At 38.6% G+C, this 18,671-nt stretch overlaps 2 protein-coding genes across 4 annotated transcripts in view; both read right to left on the bottom strand.

Moving 5' to 3' along the window:
* LOC141899595 (1-phosphatidylinositol 4,5-bisphosphate phosphodiesterase beta-4-like) overlaps positions 1–8,835 on the bottom strand; it is a 32,963-nt gene extending 24,128 nt beyond the window's left edge. For all 3 annotated transcript variants that reach the window (XM_074785998.1, XM_074785987.1, XM_074786007.1), the window contains exons 1-4: positions 8,725–8,835; positions 6,858–6,957; positions 6,635–6,715; positions 3,412–3,471 (exon numbers count right to left, since the gene is read on the bottom strand). In XM_074785998.1, coding sequence (XP_074642099.1) covers positions 3,412–3,471; positions 6,635–6,715; positions 6,858–6,941 — 225 coding nt within the window. In that variant the 5' untranslated portion in view covers positions 6,942–6,957; positions 8,725–8,835. The remainder of the gene's footprint in view (positions 1–3,411; positions 3,472–6,634; positions 6,716–6,857; positions 6,958–8,724) is intronic.
* A 1,724-nt stretch (positions 8,836–10,559) lies between these two features.
* LOC141912230 (cysteine-rich PDZ-binding protein-like) lies at positions 10,560–12,126 on the bottom strand. Its single transcript, XM_074803451.1, has 5 exons — positions 12,052–12,126; positions 11,763–11,828; positions 11,583–11,637; positions 11,397–11,494; positions 10,560–11,051 (listed from the first exon to the last, which is right to left on the bottom strand). The coding sequence occupies exons 1-5, from the start codon at positions 12,065–12,067 to the stop codon at positions 10,987–10,989; spliced, it is 300 nt and encodes a 99-aa protein (XP_074659552.1). The 5' UTR covers positions 12,068–12,126; the 3' UTR covers positions 10,560–10,986.
* Between the last annotated feature and the right edge of the window lie 6,545 nt (positions 12,127–18,671).

Here is an 18,671-nt window from a genome sequence, read left to right as displayed (position 1 = left end):
ATACCCAGTACTGACCAGTGTACATACCGAGCACTGACCAGTGTACATACCCAGTACTGACCAGTGTACATACCGAGCACTGACCAGTGTACATACCCAGTACTGACCAGTGTACATACCGAGCACTGACCAGTGTACATACCCAGTACTGACCAGTGTATATACCCCGTACTGACCAGTGTATATACCCAGTACTGACCAGTGTACATACCGAGTACTGACCAGTGTACATACCCAGTACTGACCAGTGTACATACCGAGCACTGACCAGTGAACATACCCAGTACTGACCAGTATACATACCCAGTACTGACCAGTGTACATACCCAGTACTGACCAGTGTACATACCCAGTACTGACCAGTGTACATACCGAGCACTGACCAGTGTACATACCCAGTACTGACCAGTGTACATACCAAGTACTGACCAGTGTACATACCGAGCACTGACCAGTGAACATACCCAGTACTGACCAGTATACATACCCAGTACTGACCAGTGTACATTACCAGTGCTGACCAGTGTACATTACCAGTGCTGACCAGTATAGTATTGACCAATGTACATACCCCGTACTGACCAGTGTATATACCCTGTACTGACCAGTGTACATTACCAGTACTGACCAGTGTACAAACCCTGTACTGACCAGTGTACATACCCCGTACTGACCAGTGTACATACCCAGTACTGACCAGTGTACATTACCAGTAATGACCAGTGTACATACCCTGTACCGACCAGTGTACATACCCAGTACTGACCAGTGTACAAACCCAGTACTGATCAGTGTACATTACCAGTACTGACCAGTGTACATACCCAGTACTGACCAGTGTACAAATCCAGTACTGACCAGTGTAAATTAGCAGTACTGACTGGTAGAATATGAAAATATATTGATAAGAATCTTCGAAGCGAAATATTTCATGCAGTTGTCATTTTTCGGGTGTGGATCCACCGATGAACTGGAAAGTAAATTTCCGATCGATTCATCATGTGTTCATATAGTCAGTGGGTCGCGCAGTTTACACAGATAACAGCTACAGCGATTCTATATGTCAAATGTTACCACGTATCCTATAATTTATCAATAGAAATCTGTTTCCAATAACGAAGAAATCATTTTTAGAATTATTCACTCGTTGAACGCAGACAGACAGATTTTATCACTTTAGTGACAGTCTGAAAAACCGGCAACATCATTTCAAACACCAGAAAAGAAATTGCGCTGAAAATGAGAATCTCATTCTTCAGCTTATATCATTCTCGGGAATGCTTTATTACTGCAATATTAGAATTCTGTAAAAGTATTCCTGCAGATGACCATATAAAAATACGCTCAAAACGTTGAATAAACTGCTAGCTCAAGGAATCATTTCGGACTTTATTTTTCTTAGTTTGGGATTTTGATTTGGGATTTTTACGGATTGAAGAATGACTATGACTCCTGTCATTCTCTTCTACGAGAACAAGCTTCAACAACTCATCTGATTATTGAATATAATTAATTAATTAATGAATATTCAATGATTTCTAATGAAACGGATTTTTTTTTTTTCAGCAGTACAGACCCCAGTGAGATGAGTCTGATTTATTCAATCGCATGCACGGATAAACAATTGGATTTCACAATTTAAAAATTTCAAATTTAAATCAATCGTAACGCACACATGCACGCACACACGCACGTGATTGTTCCGTTACAATCTGTGTGTCCACCGCTATACACATTTGTAACCATAGCAACTGGATCTTGCGGGTTAGATTTTTATATACAGAGCACCGGGAATTGACAATTATTGGATGTTAAGATTTTATTAAGAAAAAGCGTGAGGATTATGCCATAAACAACTGACAGCAGCGCACCTTGATAATTCATGATTGTTTTGGAATAAGAATAAACAGCATTCATGGGTTCAGATTTATGAACCCCATTTTTTCACATATTACACTTTGCCATTTTTCACACTTCTCATGACAAAATCCGAAGAATTTTTCACGTAATGGTTCCAGGATGACTGGATGACAGGCTGACTAGATTGCAGGCTGACTGAATGATATGGCAGGTTGACTGGATGACAGACTGACTGGATTTTTCACGTAATGGTTCCAGGATGACTGGATGACAGGCTGACTAGATTGCAGGCTGACTGAATGATATGGCAGGTTGACTGGATGACAGACTGACTGGATTTTTCACGTAATGGTTCCAGGATGACTGGATGACAGGCTGACTAGATTGCAGGCTGACTGAATGATATGGCAGGTTGACTGGATGACAGACTGACTGGATGACAGACTAACTGGATGATATGGCAGGCTGACTGGATGACAGACTGACTGGATGACAGGCTAACTGGATGACAGACTAACTAGATGATATGGCAGGTTGACTGGATGACAGACTGACTGGATGACAGGCTAGCTGGATGACAGACTGACTGGATGACAGGCTAACTGGATGACAGACTAACTGGATGATATGGCAGGTTGACTGGATGACAGACTGACTGGATGACAGGCTAGCTGGATGACAGACTGACTGGATGACAGGCTAACTGGATGACAGACTAACTGGATGATATGGCAGGTTGACTGGATGACAGACTGACTGGATGACAGGCTAGCTGGATGACAGACTGATTGGATGACGACTAACTGAATGACTGACTAACTGGAAGGCAGGGCCTGGTTCCACAGTTGTGAGTTAGAGTTAACTCTGAGTTAACATCAGTTCATTTTCAAAGTTTTAACTCTAGAACTGTGGAACGGGGATCCAGGTTGACTGGATGACAGGCTAACTGGAAGGCAGGTTAACTGAATGGCATGGCAGGTTGGCTTGCTGACTGACATGTTGTATGTATAAGTCGAATACTCTAAAGCTGCTACCTTTATAACAGATTAATGCGGGGGTGTAGATAGAATGTTATCGCAATAATATTTTCATTTATTGTGTTTGGGTTGAATAATTTCCCTGGTGTTATCAACAGTAATACCTGTGGTGTGTGTATAACATTCTATATAAACCACACTGGTTACGATTCTTTAATTCAATATATGATCAAGAAGAAACATTAATAGAATAGTTATTGCTACTTTCTAACTCCATCAGTTGATTGTAGATGGAGTTTTTCTATTGAAGTTGCAAGACAGAGATTCAAACCTGTTAATTTGACACTAATCGTCTCATTGGGAAATGGCATCTTTTCTGATGCATTCCATCAAAAGTTATTCGTAAAAAACGACAATCGTTAATGGCCTTCAACTAGGCTTTATCTTTTTCTTTTGGACCCCCACCTTCCAATTTTCTATGGCCCCTGTAAGGCTGTATGTCTAGCAGAGCTTCTCTAGTAAAATTCTATCGGTTTACAATTCGAGTCAATTATGATATCTATGAGGATATTACCTTAGGTCCAGCACCAGCTCGTACATCATTTACTTGAGAACATTCTAAAACTTGTCCTTCCTACAAAAAACAAATATATTCATTAATCCCATTGCTGTAATGTCGTGTGTGTGGTGTGGTATGGCATGGTGGGGTGTGGCGTGGCGTAATGGTTGTAATTTCATTTTATTCTAATTTTGTAATTTATGTAACTGTTCATACAGACATGATCCATTCGTCATTCAAATGATAGCGCTCAGGTCTCATCAACAAGACTGCTGAAAATCTGTAAATTTGCAAGAAATCTTATGAGCCTCGACATCTGTTCAATTTTTATTGAATCAGAGAAAATGAGGGAAAATAAAAGTAGGCGATATAAATTAAACATCTAATCAGAAAATAGTAAAACTGTTGTTGCTAGGGAATTTGAAGCCGTAAAACACAGTGTCCTGCGAATAACTATAGCTCTAATTCATATTCGTTTCATGTAACGTGCATTTCGTGGATTTTCGCGTTTTTTTAATGATTGTGAAATCTAAATTCCTATAGACGCTTTGAGACGCGACGCTTTGTAAAACGATATGAATCTTATAAAGATGATGCACCGATAAAAACTGACGCTGCTTCGTCATCGTAGAGACGTAACTTGGTCATTTATCGGAAACCTTGTATCGCCATGGTAACCACAGTACAAATAAAGTGTCCTTCGTACAAAAAATGCCAGACATCAATACAAAACAAACAGTTTAATACCGATTACAGGTGTACGGTAAATATTGGAGGGAGGGAAAGGGAAAGAGAGGGAGGGAGGGAGGGAGGGAGGGAGGGAGGGAGGGAGGGAGGGAGGGAGGGAGGGAGGGAGGGAGGGAGGGAGGGAGGGAGGGAGAGAGAAGAAATTCAGTATATAGAATATGAATTGAACCATGAGATAATTGAAATCTCATCAATATCATCAAATCAGTCAATACCGATTGACTCGATAATTGAATATTGATTTTCAATACTGATTTATTTGGCGAAGAAAAGAAATTTGCACATGTCAGGTCAATTTACAGCCGAAACTATGAGATATATAATAGTAAAGCTACTGATAGTGCAGTAATGTACATGTGTGTGTGTATGTGGTGCTGACTATATCATCTCTCCCTGTAACTCTCTCTTCCCTACTCTCAATCATCCTCTCTCTATAGCCTCTCCTCTCCCTTCCCTTCTTCTCCTTTCCCTCCCCCATTCTCCTCTCCCTCCCCCTCTCCTTTCCTCTCCCTCCCCTCCTCTCTTCTCCCCCTCATCTCCTCTCTGATCATCAGTATTCATAGATAGTTTTTAATGCTTCATCAAAACCCATGAGATTCGTCAGAATGTCATTGCAGACTACGTTAGCCTCTGATATTCAGCTCGGTCTATTACTAACATGACCAATTAGCCTGTGCATAACCTTTTCAATCTATTCATTTCTAGTCTTCACATGCCATAGAGGTATAATTTTGTCAATCTAAGATATAGAACAATGTAAGACAGAAACAATAGGGGGAAACACGAATCAGTTATTGAATTTGAACTTATTGAACCAGTCCCTGGTCCGACTTCTGACCATAGTACCAGCAAAAACATTCACTCTCCACGCTCAACCAACATTCGTATCTGGGGGTTATAGATGAATGGCAGCCTCTGCCGGCCGCGGCAAAAAGGCACTCAATATCTCATTGACTGTAGAGTACCAGTCTGGATATACCCCTGCAGAGCTCGTATTGGAATTTGTTTGAAAACAGAAAGTAGATATCTGATCCACAAGGAGTGATATCTGATATTGTTCTTTTATTCGAAATCTGAATGAATGAATGAATATCTTCTATTTGCTCATTTTATTTCTTTCAATAATGAATTCCGAATTAAGAGTACACTGTTATAGGTGTAATACCAACCAGCAGACATTACTGAGACGACTGCGTCTGCTGCTGCTGCTGCTACTGTTGCTGCTAATTCAAATGAACTTCAATTGATTTTAAATGTATGTCTGTGCGTCGTGTTAGTAGTGCATTTGCACCAAGCTCTCACGGGCCCACGCTCCAGCGAGCCCAAGCTCCCACAGGCCCACGCTCCAGCGAGCCCAAGCTCTCACGGGCCCACGCTCAAGCATGCCCACGCTCCAGCGAGCCCAAGCTCTCATGGGCCCACGCTCCAGCAAGCCCAAGCTCTCACGGGCCCACGCTCAAGCATGCCCAAGCTCTCACGGGCCCATGCTCCAGCGAGCCCAAGCTCTCACGGGCCCACACTCCCACAGGCCCACGCTCCAGCGAGCCCAAGCTCTCAAGGGCCCATGATCAAGCAGGCCCACGTTCTGCACATTCCCACATTCCTCAAACTCTTAATGTTAATTCAATAACAAATCAATGACTGGATTATTTATAGAGATTTATTACAATCAGTTCCCGTAACCCTGAAGCTTTATAAACACTACATAATATATTCAATTATCCGTTAAGTAGTTTTCATTTGTCAAACAAACTATGACTACGAGTCTCATGAGACTGCATAATAGTCTAATACTTACAATTATTCACTGATTATTAAGTGTTCATTTTAATGAATTCGTATAAAACATAGACAGTAAGGACGAGACAAGAAGAGCTGTCAGTGAGAGACAGAAGCTGTCAAAGATAGACTCGGAGATATCCTAGAAACATATGAACTGTCAAGAGATACAGAAAGAAGTTGTCATAGACAAATATGAACTGTCAGATATAGACTGGAGTTGTTATAGGTAGACAGGAGCTGTCAGATATAGACAGGAGCTTTCAGATATAGACAGGAGTTATCATAGGGAGATAAAAGGCTGTCATAAGAAGGTTGTAATGCAGTACGAATGGCAAGGATTGTTCAAATGATGTTTTCGCGTGTGGCTTTTAATTAGATAAATTAGAATCGAAAGCTGAGCAATTAATAGAAAACGTTTCAGATTTTTCTCGAAAATGAAGATTTATCTTTAGTTTCAAATGAGATCATTAATCTTCAGTCCGAGCTCCTCGAGTTTCATGAGTTCACGTTATTTCTAGCAATGTATGTCGCTCTGACTGTATTCAATATATAGAAATAGCTTATTATTAATACATGTTTCTATCATTAGTTCAATTTCTATAGATGAATAGATGAAAGACGTGATAATATGATTAATAAATGATGCAACTTTTTCACAGTCCAGACCGCTATTGACAGCGGCGTTGTGCACTGCGGGGACTGTACTCACCCTGCCTTCACTTTTCCAGTAAATGAAGAAGCCATATTCATCAACTTTCACATTACAATTCCATTCCACTGCATTTGACTCCTGAAATATTCATAGGAAATATGGATCTAAAAACGACGAAACCAATAATCACCCATTCAGCGGAACAGAGAGACAGATTTTCTGATAAAATAAAAAACAATAATTTGACATTTAGGAATAAATCTGTTAGACTCATATTTACCTCATCCCAACGATCAAGAATAGATCCAGTCTTTAAACTGTCCAGAGGGCTGATAATCCAGTTGAATTCGTATTGTTTAGCCATCTCAGCGAACTAAGCCCTATAAATACATGAATACAGATATTCAGAAAATTCTGTAAATCAAAGGAGGTGAGAATCATGACTGTTTAGATTTATTGAATATCTACATGTAGCGCAGTGAAACCTCAATGAACTTCAGGGCACCAAAAAATTCATTTGTTATAACCGATGGGTTGTTTAAATATGCAGTATGAAATTATAAGAATCGTTCTAATGTGGGATGAATTTCTAGGTTTGTAAAAACTGATGAATCATTTCAATCTATAAAGGTATTCATGAGAAAGGTTGGGCCTTGCTAAAACTGATTTAGGTTTGGGCCAATATTAAAATGAATAAGGGAGTGAAAAATGTTAAACTCATTCCTGAACGGTGTATGCATATATTCATTGGAGTGACAGATCTTTTTATTCATTTATGACAAACCAAGGAACTCTAAAACCACAATCATATTGAATCTAAGATGTAAATGTACTAACGGACTTTGACAACATTGATTTCTAATAGTTGAGATTTATAAACATCTAAATCAGACTAATTGATTTTATATGTTAGCAATGCTATAAATCAATGAATAGAGGAACATGACATTAGATTGCTCTAGTGAACCGCTACTGAACCACTAGTGAACCACCTATTCTCCATCTCTGCAGAGCAAATTAATATAAACTGTAGAAGAAAAATCTTCAAAGATTCTGAAATGTTTCAGAAACTGTGATTAATGACACACCGGGGGATAGATAACGTGCTTCAAATCCTGATCAGTTTCAAGGGAGTCAAAAATGTCATGTATAAAATTTAAGTATTTATCATTTTAGATGGTGATTCACAATAAACAGTTACATCTTCATTTTACATTTACTTTGTACTTTCCTCCGAGGGCCTGTATTTTGGATACAGACTGTATTTGGTGCGGTGAGGGCATTATTGGTAATACAGTATTGCCGGGGATGGATGTATTGGGAATACAGAGAGAGAGAGAGAGATCTAGAGGTATCGGTAAAATAAGAGGCTGTATTCGCAATACAGATAAGAGCAGTATTAGGGATTGATTGAATAAGTATTGGGAATAGAGAGGGTTTTATTGGGAATATGGAGGGTGAATTCAGGATAGGCACTCGGAGAAGACCGGGTAGGTATTGGCATTCATGAATAACCAGGGTAGAAACATATAAAATGTGTTGAGTATAGGGCTAATATGCCACGCAGAAGACCACTGAGTAACGTATCTCTATTTAACCAGTGTGACGATTAAAAACATTTATTTGAGTCCCAATTGGAGATCAGAACAGGTTAATCTCGGGATAATGAGTAACAATTGTAAAACTTCAGGTTTATTCTACTTCAAACAACAAAGCCGACAGTGCATTCATACGTGACAAACTATCATAGATTTCCAGTCAATGAATAGTAAGTGCAGTTATTCATTCCAAAGACTAACTGGAAGGAATAAAACCAATCAGTTTTTAAGGCAGGAATGTAGGTCCAATAAAATAATAAGAGCTTTTCACAAACTGATAATAAATCATAATTAAACCATTAAATGGGGTAAAACATATTCGAACTATATCTGCATTTTAATCTTTGGATTGATGTTAGAAAGTGTGTATTAGATCTTTCCGATTCACCGATACACATAACACATACTTCAACTAATAAATACACACTACACACGGCACAGCCAGCCATAAAGCGGCTCTAAAAATAAATGAGCAGTTACAAATCAGCCTCGAATACGTGAATTAAACCTTAAATAGCCGAATTCAATAGGCCGTAACGTTGTAATTACCTCAGGCCAGTTGCTTACTCCTCTTTCGGCCTAATCCAACCTTTCAAGTAGAAAATTTGACCATTTTCGTGACGGCGAAATGTAAAGCCAGAACCAGGAAATAAATAATCCATAACTCGATCAATCGAATATAGAGGGCGATACTATACGGCGGATATCATCCTGGACTGCCAGGCCCCGGTGGCGGAGCTCATTTGGGTAGCATCTCTTCTTCCCACTCTTTTGATTCCCATGTTTGCTACAGCGCCTCCTCGCAGACGAAATAAAACAAGTTATTCTATCAAATTAATATTTTATTTACAAAAATTACACATTAAAAAATTAACAGAATCCCAGTTTTGACTGAGTGCGCAGCTGAGTCCCGATGATGATGGCAGTTCTATTTTTCAGATAGTGGGAAAGACAAACTATCCATCAAATCGTCAATACGTTCTTGTAGTGTGGGGACGATTTCTGCCGATACAAATAGATGAGTATCGTCTAAATCAACAATTATGAATTTCCTTCCAAGTGCATTTACTTCGTCTAAATGTAACAGAAATTGTTTCATTGCTGGATCACATTCCACTAAAACTCCTTTCGTTACGTTTACCATAGTTGTAAATCTTCCTTGATTCTGTAAGACAAAATACCGACTAATTAGCTCTTAATAATCAATACCGTAATGTGCTGCCACCAACGGTATTTTTTTGAACAAAGTATGCGTACAGTGGAAAATAATGTATGAATTCATCGGATTTGCTACAAATTGACAAATGATAATTCATCAGGTTATATCATATCTCAATACTATAGCGATAATTCCCCGAATATTTACCTGTAAACGTATTTAGGTGACAAATAATTCAGTTTTATTTTGTAGCAATGCCCGGACCGCCAAATGTACGTACCACACTGGACTGTGCTGCCACCTCAATTCAGAACCATATTCCTACCTGTCAAAATCCGGCTTTTTAGGATTATCTACACATCTCAAGGTCGTAGAGCTTTCACTTTTTCAAATTAAAATTTCATTTTTACTTTCTTCAAATCCTGTGTCTGTTCGGTTGAATACCATCCCATAGAAAAAAGATAATGAAAACCGACGCCTCAACGCAGACATGGAAGACGTCCTCAACCCGACTCCCTTCTATCTACAAGAAAGATGTCTCAATACATCGACGTTTAATACCTCCTGCATCCTTAATGAAACTTCAAACAAATTATTTTAAAATCCATCCGATTGTACTGATGTCTCTGTGTTATATCAATCACGATATGGACGAGTTTGACTATTTGCACGGCTCTGATTCCGTCTGGCTTAAAGAACTGATCTCGAAATACAGAGATAACTTTTGCGAAAGTTGTAATGAGAAAATGATGATTAGGTTCAATTCGACAAAATTTCATTCGGTTTTTGAGTCGTCTCAACAACAGCAACAATTCATTGAAGGTTTGTAATCTAGTTTTCTGTGGCCCTTTCATATTCTTCAGTGAAGTGTTCACAAATGTCTCTGGTGAAGCCCTGAACACATGTGGAGTATGGATGAAATGACTGAAGTGATGCAGGATCTAGGCTGCAAATGTGGGGGGGGGGGGGCGTTTGGTAATAATACCACCTAGAAAATAATTGCCAATCATTTTTTCTTGTAGATCCTCATAATCTGTTCAACTGTTTCGTGAGTTTGGAGAGGAATTCCGAAATTGATCAACTGGCGACGAAATGCATTTAAAGTCTCAACAATCAATGTTTATATGTTATATATACATTTATTTACAAGTAATATTTCCAATTAAGAGATAAAATAATATATATATTATATATATATATATATATATATATAAAATAATTACTGTACAATGAATACAATTATTGTGGATCTAGTTCCATATTTGAATCCAGGGTTTAAACTCATTTCCCTACAATTCGTTCAACAGTTGCGAGTTCGAGTTAACTCACCAGTGGGACTTAGGCTAACTCCGAGTTAAATCTTAACTCACAACTGTTGAACAGGGGCCGGTTGCTCAAAAGTTGGTTAAAGATAACCAGCGGATAAATACCATAGTAACAATGAACTTTTGATTGTCACTATGTCAACTATCCACTGGTTAAATCTAACCAACTTTTGAGCAACTGGCCCCAGGATTCTAGAGTTAGTTAGCGTTAACCAGTTTCAAAACTGCATCATTAACTGATAGTTAACTTAATCCAACTGTTGAACTGAGCAGCAACTGAACTGATCTCTTGTTTATGATGTTTCTCTTGTTTATGTTTTTTTTTTTTCATGTTGATGATTGACGATAGTTTTTTGTTTCTAATACTTTCTTGCCGCACATAGCGCAGATACCTGTAAAACATCAATATCCACATTCAGTATTAATCAGTATTTTTGTTATTGTTGTAATTTTTGTAAAAATTAAATATTTCTTCATTTCTATTGTTTTTTTTTTCACACAAGTGTCTTTCAGTTTGTTTTGTTTCATTTGGCTCTAAATTATGAGTTTCTCTTCGGGTTTTGGTTTCCCAAGACTATTGTTCGTTGACCTCACAACAGGATCAAGGCTTTTGAACTGTTACCCGCATGTTGCAAGCAGCCAGTAGGATTCGAACCCGCGTTTCAGTCAGCACTAGTGAATGCAACAGCATCACAAGCCTTATCCCACTGAGTTGGTTATTAAATTTTTAATCGTACCTTTCTTATAAGCGCATGCCTGACAGTAATGAGATCCTTTCTGATGAACTGACGTTTTACAAATTCTGCATTTTGCGAATGATTCGTAAGGTGAAAATCTGAAATCAGTAAAACATAGGTTGAGATTATACGACAAAAATAAATAAGTAAAATTTTCCTGCAATGTTTTAATTCTATAGTTTTTACCTGTTCTTCTTCGAAGTTAAAGCCTTATTTTCACCAACCTTTCGACCTCCACCTTCTATAATTATAAAACAATTCATCAATTATTGCCAGTCTAATAACAGAATAGCCCGAGCAAGGCTGTTGTTGGACCAAGATGCCTCCCAATCCAGAGGAAGCCTGATGTAATGATAATTGGAGTACCTGTTGTGTTTCTAGCACCTGATTTCCACGTGTCCGGTGTTATTACTTTACCAAGCTTATTCTGACCTTAAAAATTCAAATATACAACATCAACATATAAGTCAGTAACCTCTGTCACTCTAGTTAGTGGCAGTGCAGCAGTGCCTGTCGTCAGTGCGCGGTGGACTGGCTTATTTTCATGATCGGAGACTCTGTGGTAGTAGGCTACTATTTGTAGTTGATAAACTCCCCTATCCATATATGCATTTAAAATACTTAAAATACTCTTAGATCCATTGAAAGTACTCACATTTTTCGCAGACCATGATTATAACTACGATGGCTTCCTTGGCTTGTATTTGCTGTTGTTGCTTTTAATTAAATTCAATACACAGGGCTCACTCCGGATTAGGATTCGGATTCCAGTACGGACCAATTTAATCAATTCAATTCAAAATTTATTTCATCCGTATTATGACGAAATTACACAGGACAGACACGGCAATAGAATATCAACACAAAGAGACACTGACAAATTATAACCAATTACTATTAAAGTCGGGAATCGGGCGTAGAAATGGACATTGAACGGCAGACCACGGAGATATGGACAAAAGAATTTACAAATTGACTTTTATTTCAATGTTCCATACGGTACTCGAAAAACGCCTAATGAAATACACCGAATCGGAAAACGCATAACGCCTAATTCCTAGAAAATGACCTAATTTCGTAATTGCACCATCTACTGAGACTCACAATCCAACTCATCAACGGAAAAGTTTGAAAATACATGTGTTTTACGCTTCACGAAACGAGACTACTACTCTAATAAACTTCATTATAGGATGATGATAGAATGTCCGCCGTGCAAGCAATTATTACATAACGCCATAGAAGTGTAAACTGAAACAGTTTACACTTCTATGATAACGCGAAAACAAACGCCGCGGTTATAAACCGGCTTTCTTGAATTTTGAAACCGGAATGCATAACTATGGTACAACCTACGCTCGTAGGTACAACGCACACAAAGACTGATAAAATAGCCTTTCTCAAAATTATCCTCCAAAACTGTTCACAACCACGCTAATGTGAACCTACCGAACCAATGAGAGACTAAATAATGTCCAGCCCCTGAACTTCCTTGAACAAAAAATAATAAACTTTATGTTCCATATAAAAAATATGATGTCTTTTATAATCATAATACTCTGTCTTAATATGAAATGATAACACAGATAAGCCTGTGTAACCAAAGACAGTAGAAACGAAGATGGAATGGGCGGCGCTCCACGCACTCCGACGTGAACTATGTAGCGTTGCGTACATAGTTCACGTAGGGATTTAGGTCAATTTCTTGGATGTTACTATGAATTAGGCGTTATGCGTTTTCCGATTCGGTGTTTTTCATTAGGCGTTTTTCGAATACCGATGTTCCATATGCACTGCACGATCAGTTATTGGTTTGCTGATATCAAATGTCGTATGTTTGTTGTGTTCTGATTGAAAACGAGAACTTCGCAGTCACAGTCATAGGGTTTCGATTTCCATTACAAGATCCTCTGGTCATTCCATCATGCCGATATAGCTACGATCCTAATACATCCACTCTTCGCGGATCTATTAAGATCTTTATCGCTTTTTATTTCTACTAATTTACAACAGAATTGCTTTACGATGACGGCTATCGGGAGATAAAGCTAGTCAGCAGCCATAATACATCAAGTCATTTTAAATTGCGCAGGGTGTGACAAGTTGGCCAAGTCAGCCAATCACTGATCGCTGTTCTATTCAAACCACAAATTTCTTTAATAAGTTCATAAATTGACCATCACTGACCACCACTGACCAATTCAAACTTCTCGAATATGAGAACGATATACCGCGTTTAGTGTCAGACTAAACGTTTAGTGTCATTGTAAATTCATTATACCATTGTAAATTCATAAATCGACCACACTGACCAATATTCAAAATTCCCAAATATGAGAAAGTGTCACCCCAAGTGATAAAAGTCAATATCATTAAATCATTAATTTATTTGAAGAAAACTAATTTTGCAAACTTTGCCTCGTCTTAGCTTTCAAGGTTTTCAAACATAATGAAATTCGCTTGAAAATCGAAATAGTCAACTCATTGGTCAAATCCGTCATGTTATACAACTTCCCTAATATGGGCCTTTGAAAAATCAAAGCCATGTGAATAGTACATTTTACAGTTCTGTACTCATTTTGACGCAGAACAACAGAAAGAATGTTATGAACTCAAAGCGGTTAACGTTATACATCTGCTCTAAAAAATTTTGGTACAACTTTTAAGGCGCACCGGATTGGTCAGTCATCCAAGATAAAATTAAATTAAATGATTTCCAATCGAAGAAATTGGGTTTTCAAACAACTGTTAAAAAAGCATAGCCAGTATGTACAGAACTGTAGGCGGGACCCCACACTTTTTGGCCAAGTCATTATTTTTAAAATATCATTAAAATCCAAAAAACGAGAATATTACGTATATCAACTTTTTTATTGTGTCTAAAAGTCTAAAATTTCATGTCGACATATTTTCGCACATACAACTCTTTAAAATCCTGACTACTTAAGGTTCAGGCTAAGCACATTATTTCACACTAAGGCAATATAAAATGAACCACTATTTCTAAGGTTGGTTGATAGAAGACTAAAAGATCAATTCATCCAGGTTTGTATGTCATTATCATCACAAATCATTCAAAGCTATGCTCAACTAAGTATTAAAAATTAATTATCTGAACTTAAGTTCACAATATCATGTTGATATATCTCTGTTAAGGCGCAACTCAACCGACCTGAGTCGAAACTAGTCAGTGGACGCGATCATTTAAACAGCGTCACCAACCTAACTTAACTAATCTATCTGGGAGCAAAGATCAAAATCATGCAGCTAGATTTTATGAGACTAAGAAGGAACTTAAATCAGATCACAAAACAGAATGACTGTTTACAAATTCATTAGTCCTCTCGACAACAGTTCACCCAATCAATAAAAAGCATTTGGATGGGATTTTATTGAAATATTGAAACATAGATAGTTCCTTCTAAGACCACAGAACCCTAATTATCCTAACTTCAATTTCATTAAATAATTCATACTCTGTTTTACCACTACCAACAAGTAGACTGTAATGTGGTAAATTTCGTGAACTACATTTCTGACTAGACCAGTTTGTACAAGTGTGAAGTGTAAAAATAGATCATTACTTTACTACGTATGCTTTGAAGTCCATTATTGTCTCTGTTGCTCCTTAGTGTTTATAAGTTGCACTAGCTGCTCATCAAGTGTTTATAAGAGGCACTAGCTGCTCCTCGAGTGTTTATAGGATTCACTAGCTACACCTCAAGTGTTTATAAGATACACTATTGTCTCTGCTGCTCCTGGATCAGTGTTTTTAAGATGCGCTATTGTCCACGCTGCTCCTCGATTGCTTATAAGATCCGCTACTGCTGCTCCTGAATCATAATGTTTGTAGTAATCCACCATCTTGTTGAGAAGAAATCCATCGTTGGGCGGTAACTCGCTGCTGCTGGCTCCACAACTTCTCATCTGGACGTCAATTTTTTTCCTCCGCATCAGTACTGAAATAGTAAAAAATGACATTTCCGTAGTCATACAATTCTTTGATTAATTGTAATTGACATGTGTATCAACTTAACTTTCTTAAAATTGCCGAGCATCCTTTTTTCATCGTCCTATGGTGTCTTCGTCATCTGCTTAATCATGGTGATGGGCCTGTTCAGATTAAGTTTACCTGAAATAGTAAAAAAATACATTTCTGTAGACAGACAATTCTTTGATTAATTGTAATTGACATGTGTATCAACTTAACTTTCTTAAGATTGCCAAGCATCCTTTTTTCATCGTCCTATGGTGTCTCCGTCATCTTTTTAATTATGGTGATGGGCCTGTTCAGATTAAGTTTACCTGAAATAGTAAAAAAAGACATTTCTGTAGTCAGACAATTCTTTGATTAATTGTAATTGACATGTGTATCAACTGAACTTTCTTAAAATTGCAGAGCATCCTTTTTTTATCGTCCTATGGTGTCTCTGTCATCTTCTTAATCATGGTGATGGGCCTGTTCAGATTAAGTTTACCTGAAATAGTAAAAAAAAGACATTTCTGAAGTCACACAATTCTTTGATTAATTGTAATTGACATGTGTATCAACTTAACTTTCTCAAGATTGCCGAGTTCAGTATCTTCTTGTTGTAGATTCTTTCTTAGTCATCTTTTGTCTTCTTCATCGTCGTCTTCTGGGGAGTCCTGAAATGAAAAGAAAGAACAGAGATGAAAACCTGTACGGAACAAAACAAATGTCCGAAAGCGTCGGTTCTCCTTCGCCGGTCATGTGCGGAGGATGCCAGAAAAAGAGTCAGCCAGGGATTCGCTGCCCTCTACATGCCCTCACACAGAACGCGAAAAACCAAGACGACAACCGCTTCAAAATCACCATCTAACTACAGGATGTGCTGAGCGACGTCAGTAACTGACAAACCTATCAGATTGCACAACACTAAAACAGCGCAGTACAACCAGATTGACCGAATCGAGATTCAAGATCTCAACTAGCACTCAAAAGCGTGACAAGAGACTTCATCCACTGCCCGAGGTTGTCACAAGGACACAATGAAACTAGCACTCACAAGCCGACAAGAGACTTCATCTCTGACCGAGGTTGTCACAAGGACACAATGAAAACTAGCACTCAAACTAGAAATCAAAGAGCGCGTCAGTAGAATCATCCCTCAGCCGACTCAGAATACCAGAAACAAAGAGCGTGACAGTAGAATCATCCCTCATCCGAGCGGTCACAAGGACACAATGAATACTAGTAGCGTGACAGTCCAGTATAACCACTCCATTTTAACCCTGTGTAATCCAACAGATATGCCCGTCATTGACATCACTCAGCACACTCTGCAGTGAGATGTTGAAGTGAAGCAGTTGTCGTCTTGGTTTTCGTGTTCCATGCGAGGGCATGTAGAGGGCAGCATTTCCTGACTGACTCTTTTTCTGGTATCCTCTGCACGTGACCGGACGGAGAGCCGATGCTTTCGGACATTAGTTTTGTTCCATAGAACGTTGAAAATCGACAGAGAAATCGGCCCTGAAAAATTAAACGGGTTAATCGCTGAAAAATAGAACGGATTAATAAACACAGAACAGCACAGGACAGCACAGAGACGAACAGTATCACGTAAAACATAAAGACGTCGTTCCTCATGAAGGAACCAGCTTGTAGAGCGCAGCGTAATCGCGAAGAAGAACGCCAGGAGGAGAATCCACGTCAGCATAGTGTCTACACGGTGTGAAGAGCCTGAGGTGAATGACTGGCCTAGCGATTCTACTAACTGTCGACCGGTGGCGTATTTCAATATTGACCAATCGGCAGCTGCGCTGTTGTCTCTTACCTTTGAATGGTTTTATATTGCAGTTTGTGTAACGTTCCGCGCTGATACACATGCGGGTCGATCGTGACGTCACCCCTGTATACATCCAGCATAAAGACCGGGCAGGTACCATTGAAATATAGTGATCTATAGAAATATCTCTGAACATTTCGAAGTTACCGCATGATAAAACACTGACACGACGTCACCTCTATACACTCGGCATATGGTAATGGTATGGAATTCCTGGAGGGACATGCCAGCTAGAGTTGCTAAAAAAATCGTGGACAATCAAAAATAAATAGACTTTAGTTGCTAGAGTTTTTTGGTGGATCCTCGCTTGCCACTGACTGTCAGACCGTGACTGAAATTTTCAATTTTGTATTTCGCCCTGAGATTTGATAATGTCCGTTTTGTATGGAAGAACTGAGGGACATGCTTGTATGTTGCAAATTGCCAATTGCACATTTTTCAATCCGCCAGGGCCGGGCACCAAAGGCACCGTCCTGAAGTGAGCACTGGATTCAAATTTATTTCATCACTCGATTCAAATTTATTATACATTTTTTAGTGGTTTTTAATGTGTATTTTTTGCACTGTTATTGAATAAAAAGATATTTTACGTTAAAATTAGATTGGGAATATACAACTTATTTCATCAATTCATCTATCATTTGCACAGCCCAGTATATAGTTGTTGCCCGGTGCAAGGGCTCCTTGGGGTTCTAATTGACGCCCAAAGACCCCAAAATATCAATAATAATGTTTAGAAATAAATAAGTAAAATACAAAATGTTCAAAGTCTCTGAAACTTTCAGAGAAGATAGATCTAAACAAGAGCTACAGCCCAGTATATAGTTGTTGCCCGGTGCAAGGGCTCCTTGGGGTCTAATTGACGCCCAAAGACCCCAAAATATCAATAATATTGTTTGGAAATTAATAAGTAAAATACAAAACGGTCAAAGTCTCTGAAACTTTCAGAGAAGATAGAACTATTCGAGAACTACAGTTCAGTATATAGTTGTTGCCCGGTGCACGGCAAACACGAAACGCCTCAAGTTTATCAATCATCTTTATTTCCTCCCCCCCTCCCAAAAAAAAAATCATACAATAATCGGTTTTTTTTAATATGAATGTAACGGGGCACTCGGTGTAATTCATTCAATATTTGATTATATTTGATTTCAGCAAGGGCTGACAAGGCTCTGCTAACTGGAAGAGGCACCGATTATTCATAATATCGACGAGAAAAGTTATCCTTTCTCGCATCGAATTTTAACTATACTATGTTCATTGTTTTGAAATCGGAGCCGTTCGGTCAAAAAGACGGCCTACATCGACATGCCCGCAGTGATTGAACAATATGAGGCCTTTTGGGCTCTCCATACCGGAACACAGCCGTCCTTCAAGTTCTCAAGGTTTTGGGTTTGAATCCGATACACATCAATTCAATTTAACTTTTGGTCTCAAAGTGCTTGTTCGAACTCTGATCGAAAGGTAA

This window comes from Tubulanus polymorphus, chromosome 1 (assembly GCF_964204645.1).
Source record: "Tubulanus polymorphus chromosome 1, tnTubPoly1.2, whole genome shotgun sequence".
Taxonomy (NCBI): Eukaryota; Metazoa; Nemertea; class Palaeonemertea; order Tubulaniformes; family Tubulanidae; genus Tubulanus; species Tubulanus polymorphus.
This window is presented reverse-complemented; position numbering and strand designations above follow the sequence as displayed.

Coding starts and splice junctions, on each gene's coding strand:
- LOC141912230 (XM_074803451.1), bottom strand. Junction 11,495..11,582: donor TTAACTTCGAAGAAGAACAG/GTAAAAACTATA, acceptor TACTGATTTCAG/ATTTTCACCTTACGAATCAT. Junction 11,052..11,396: donor GGCATGCGCTTATAAGAAAG/GTACGATTAAAA, acceptor GATGTTTTACAG/GTATCTGCGCTATGTGCGGC.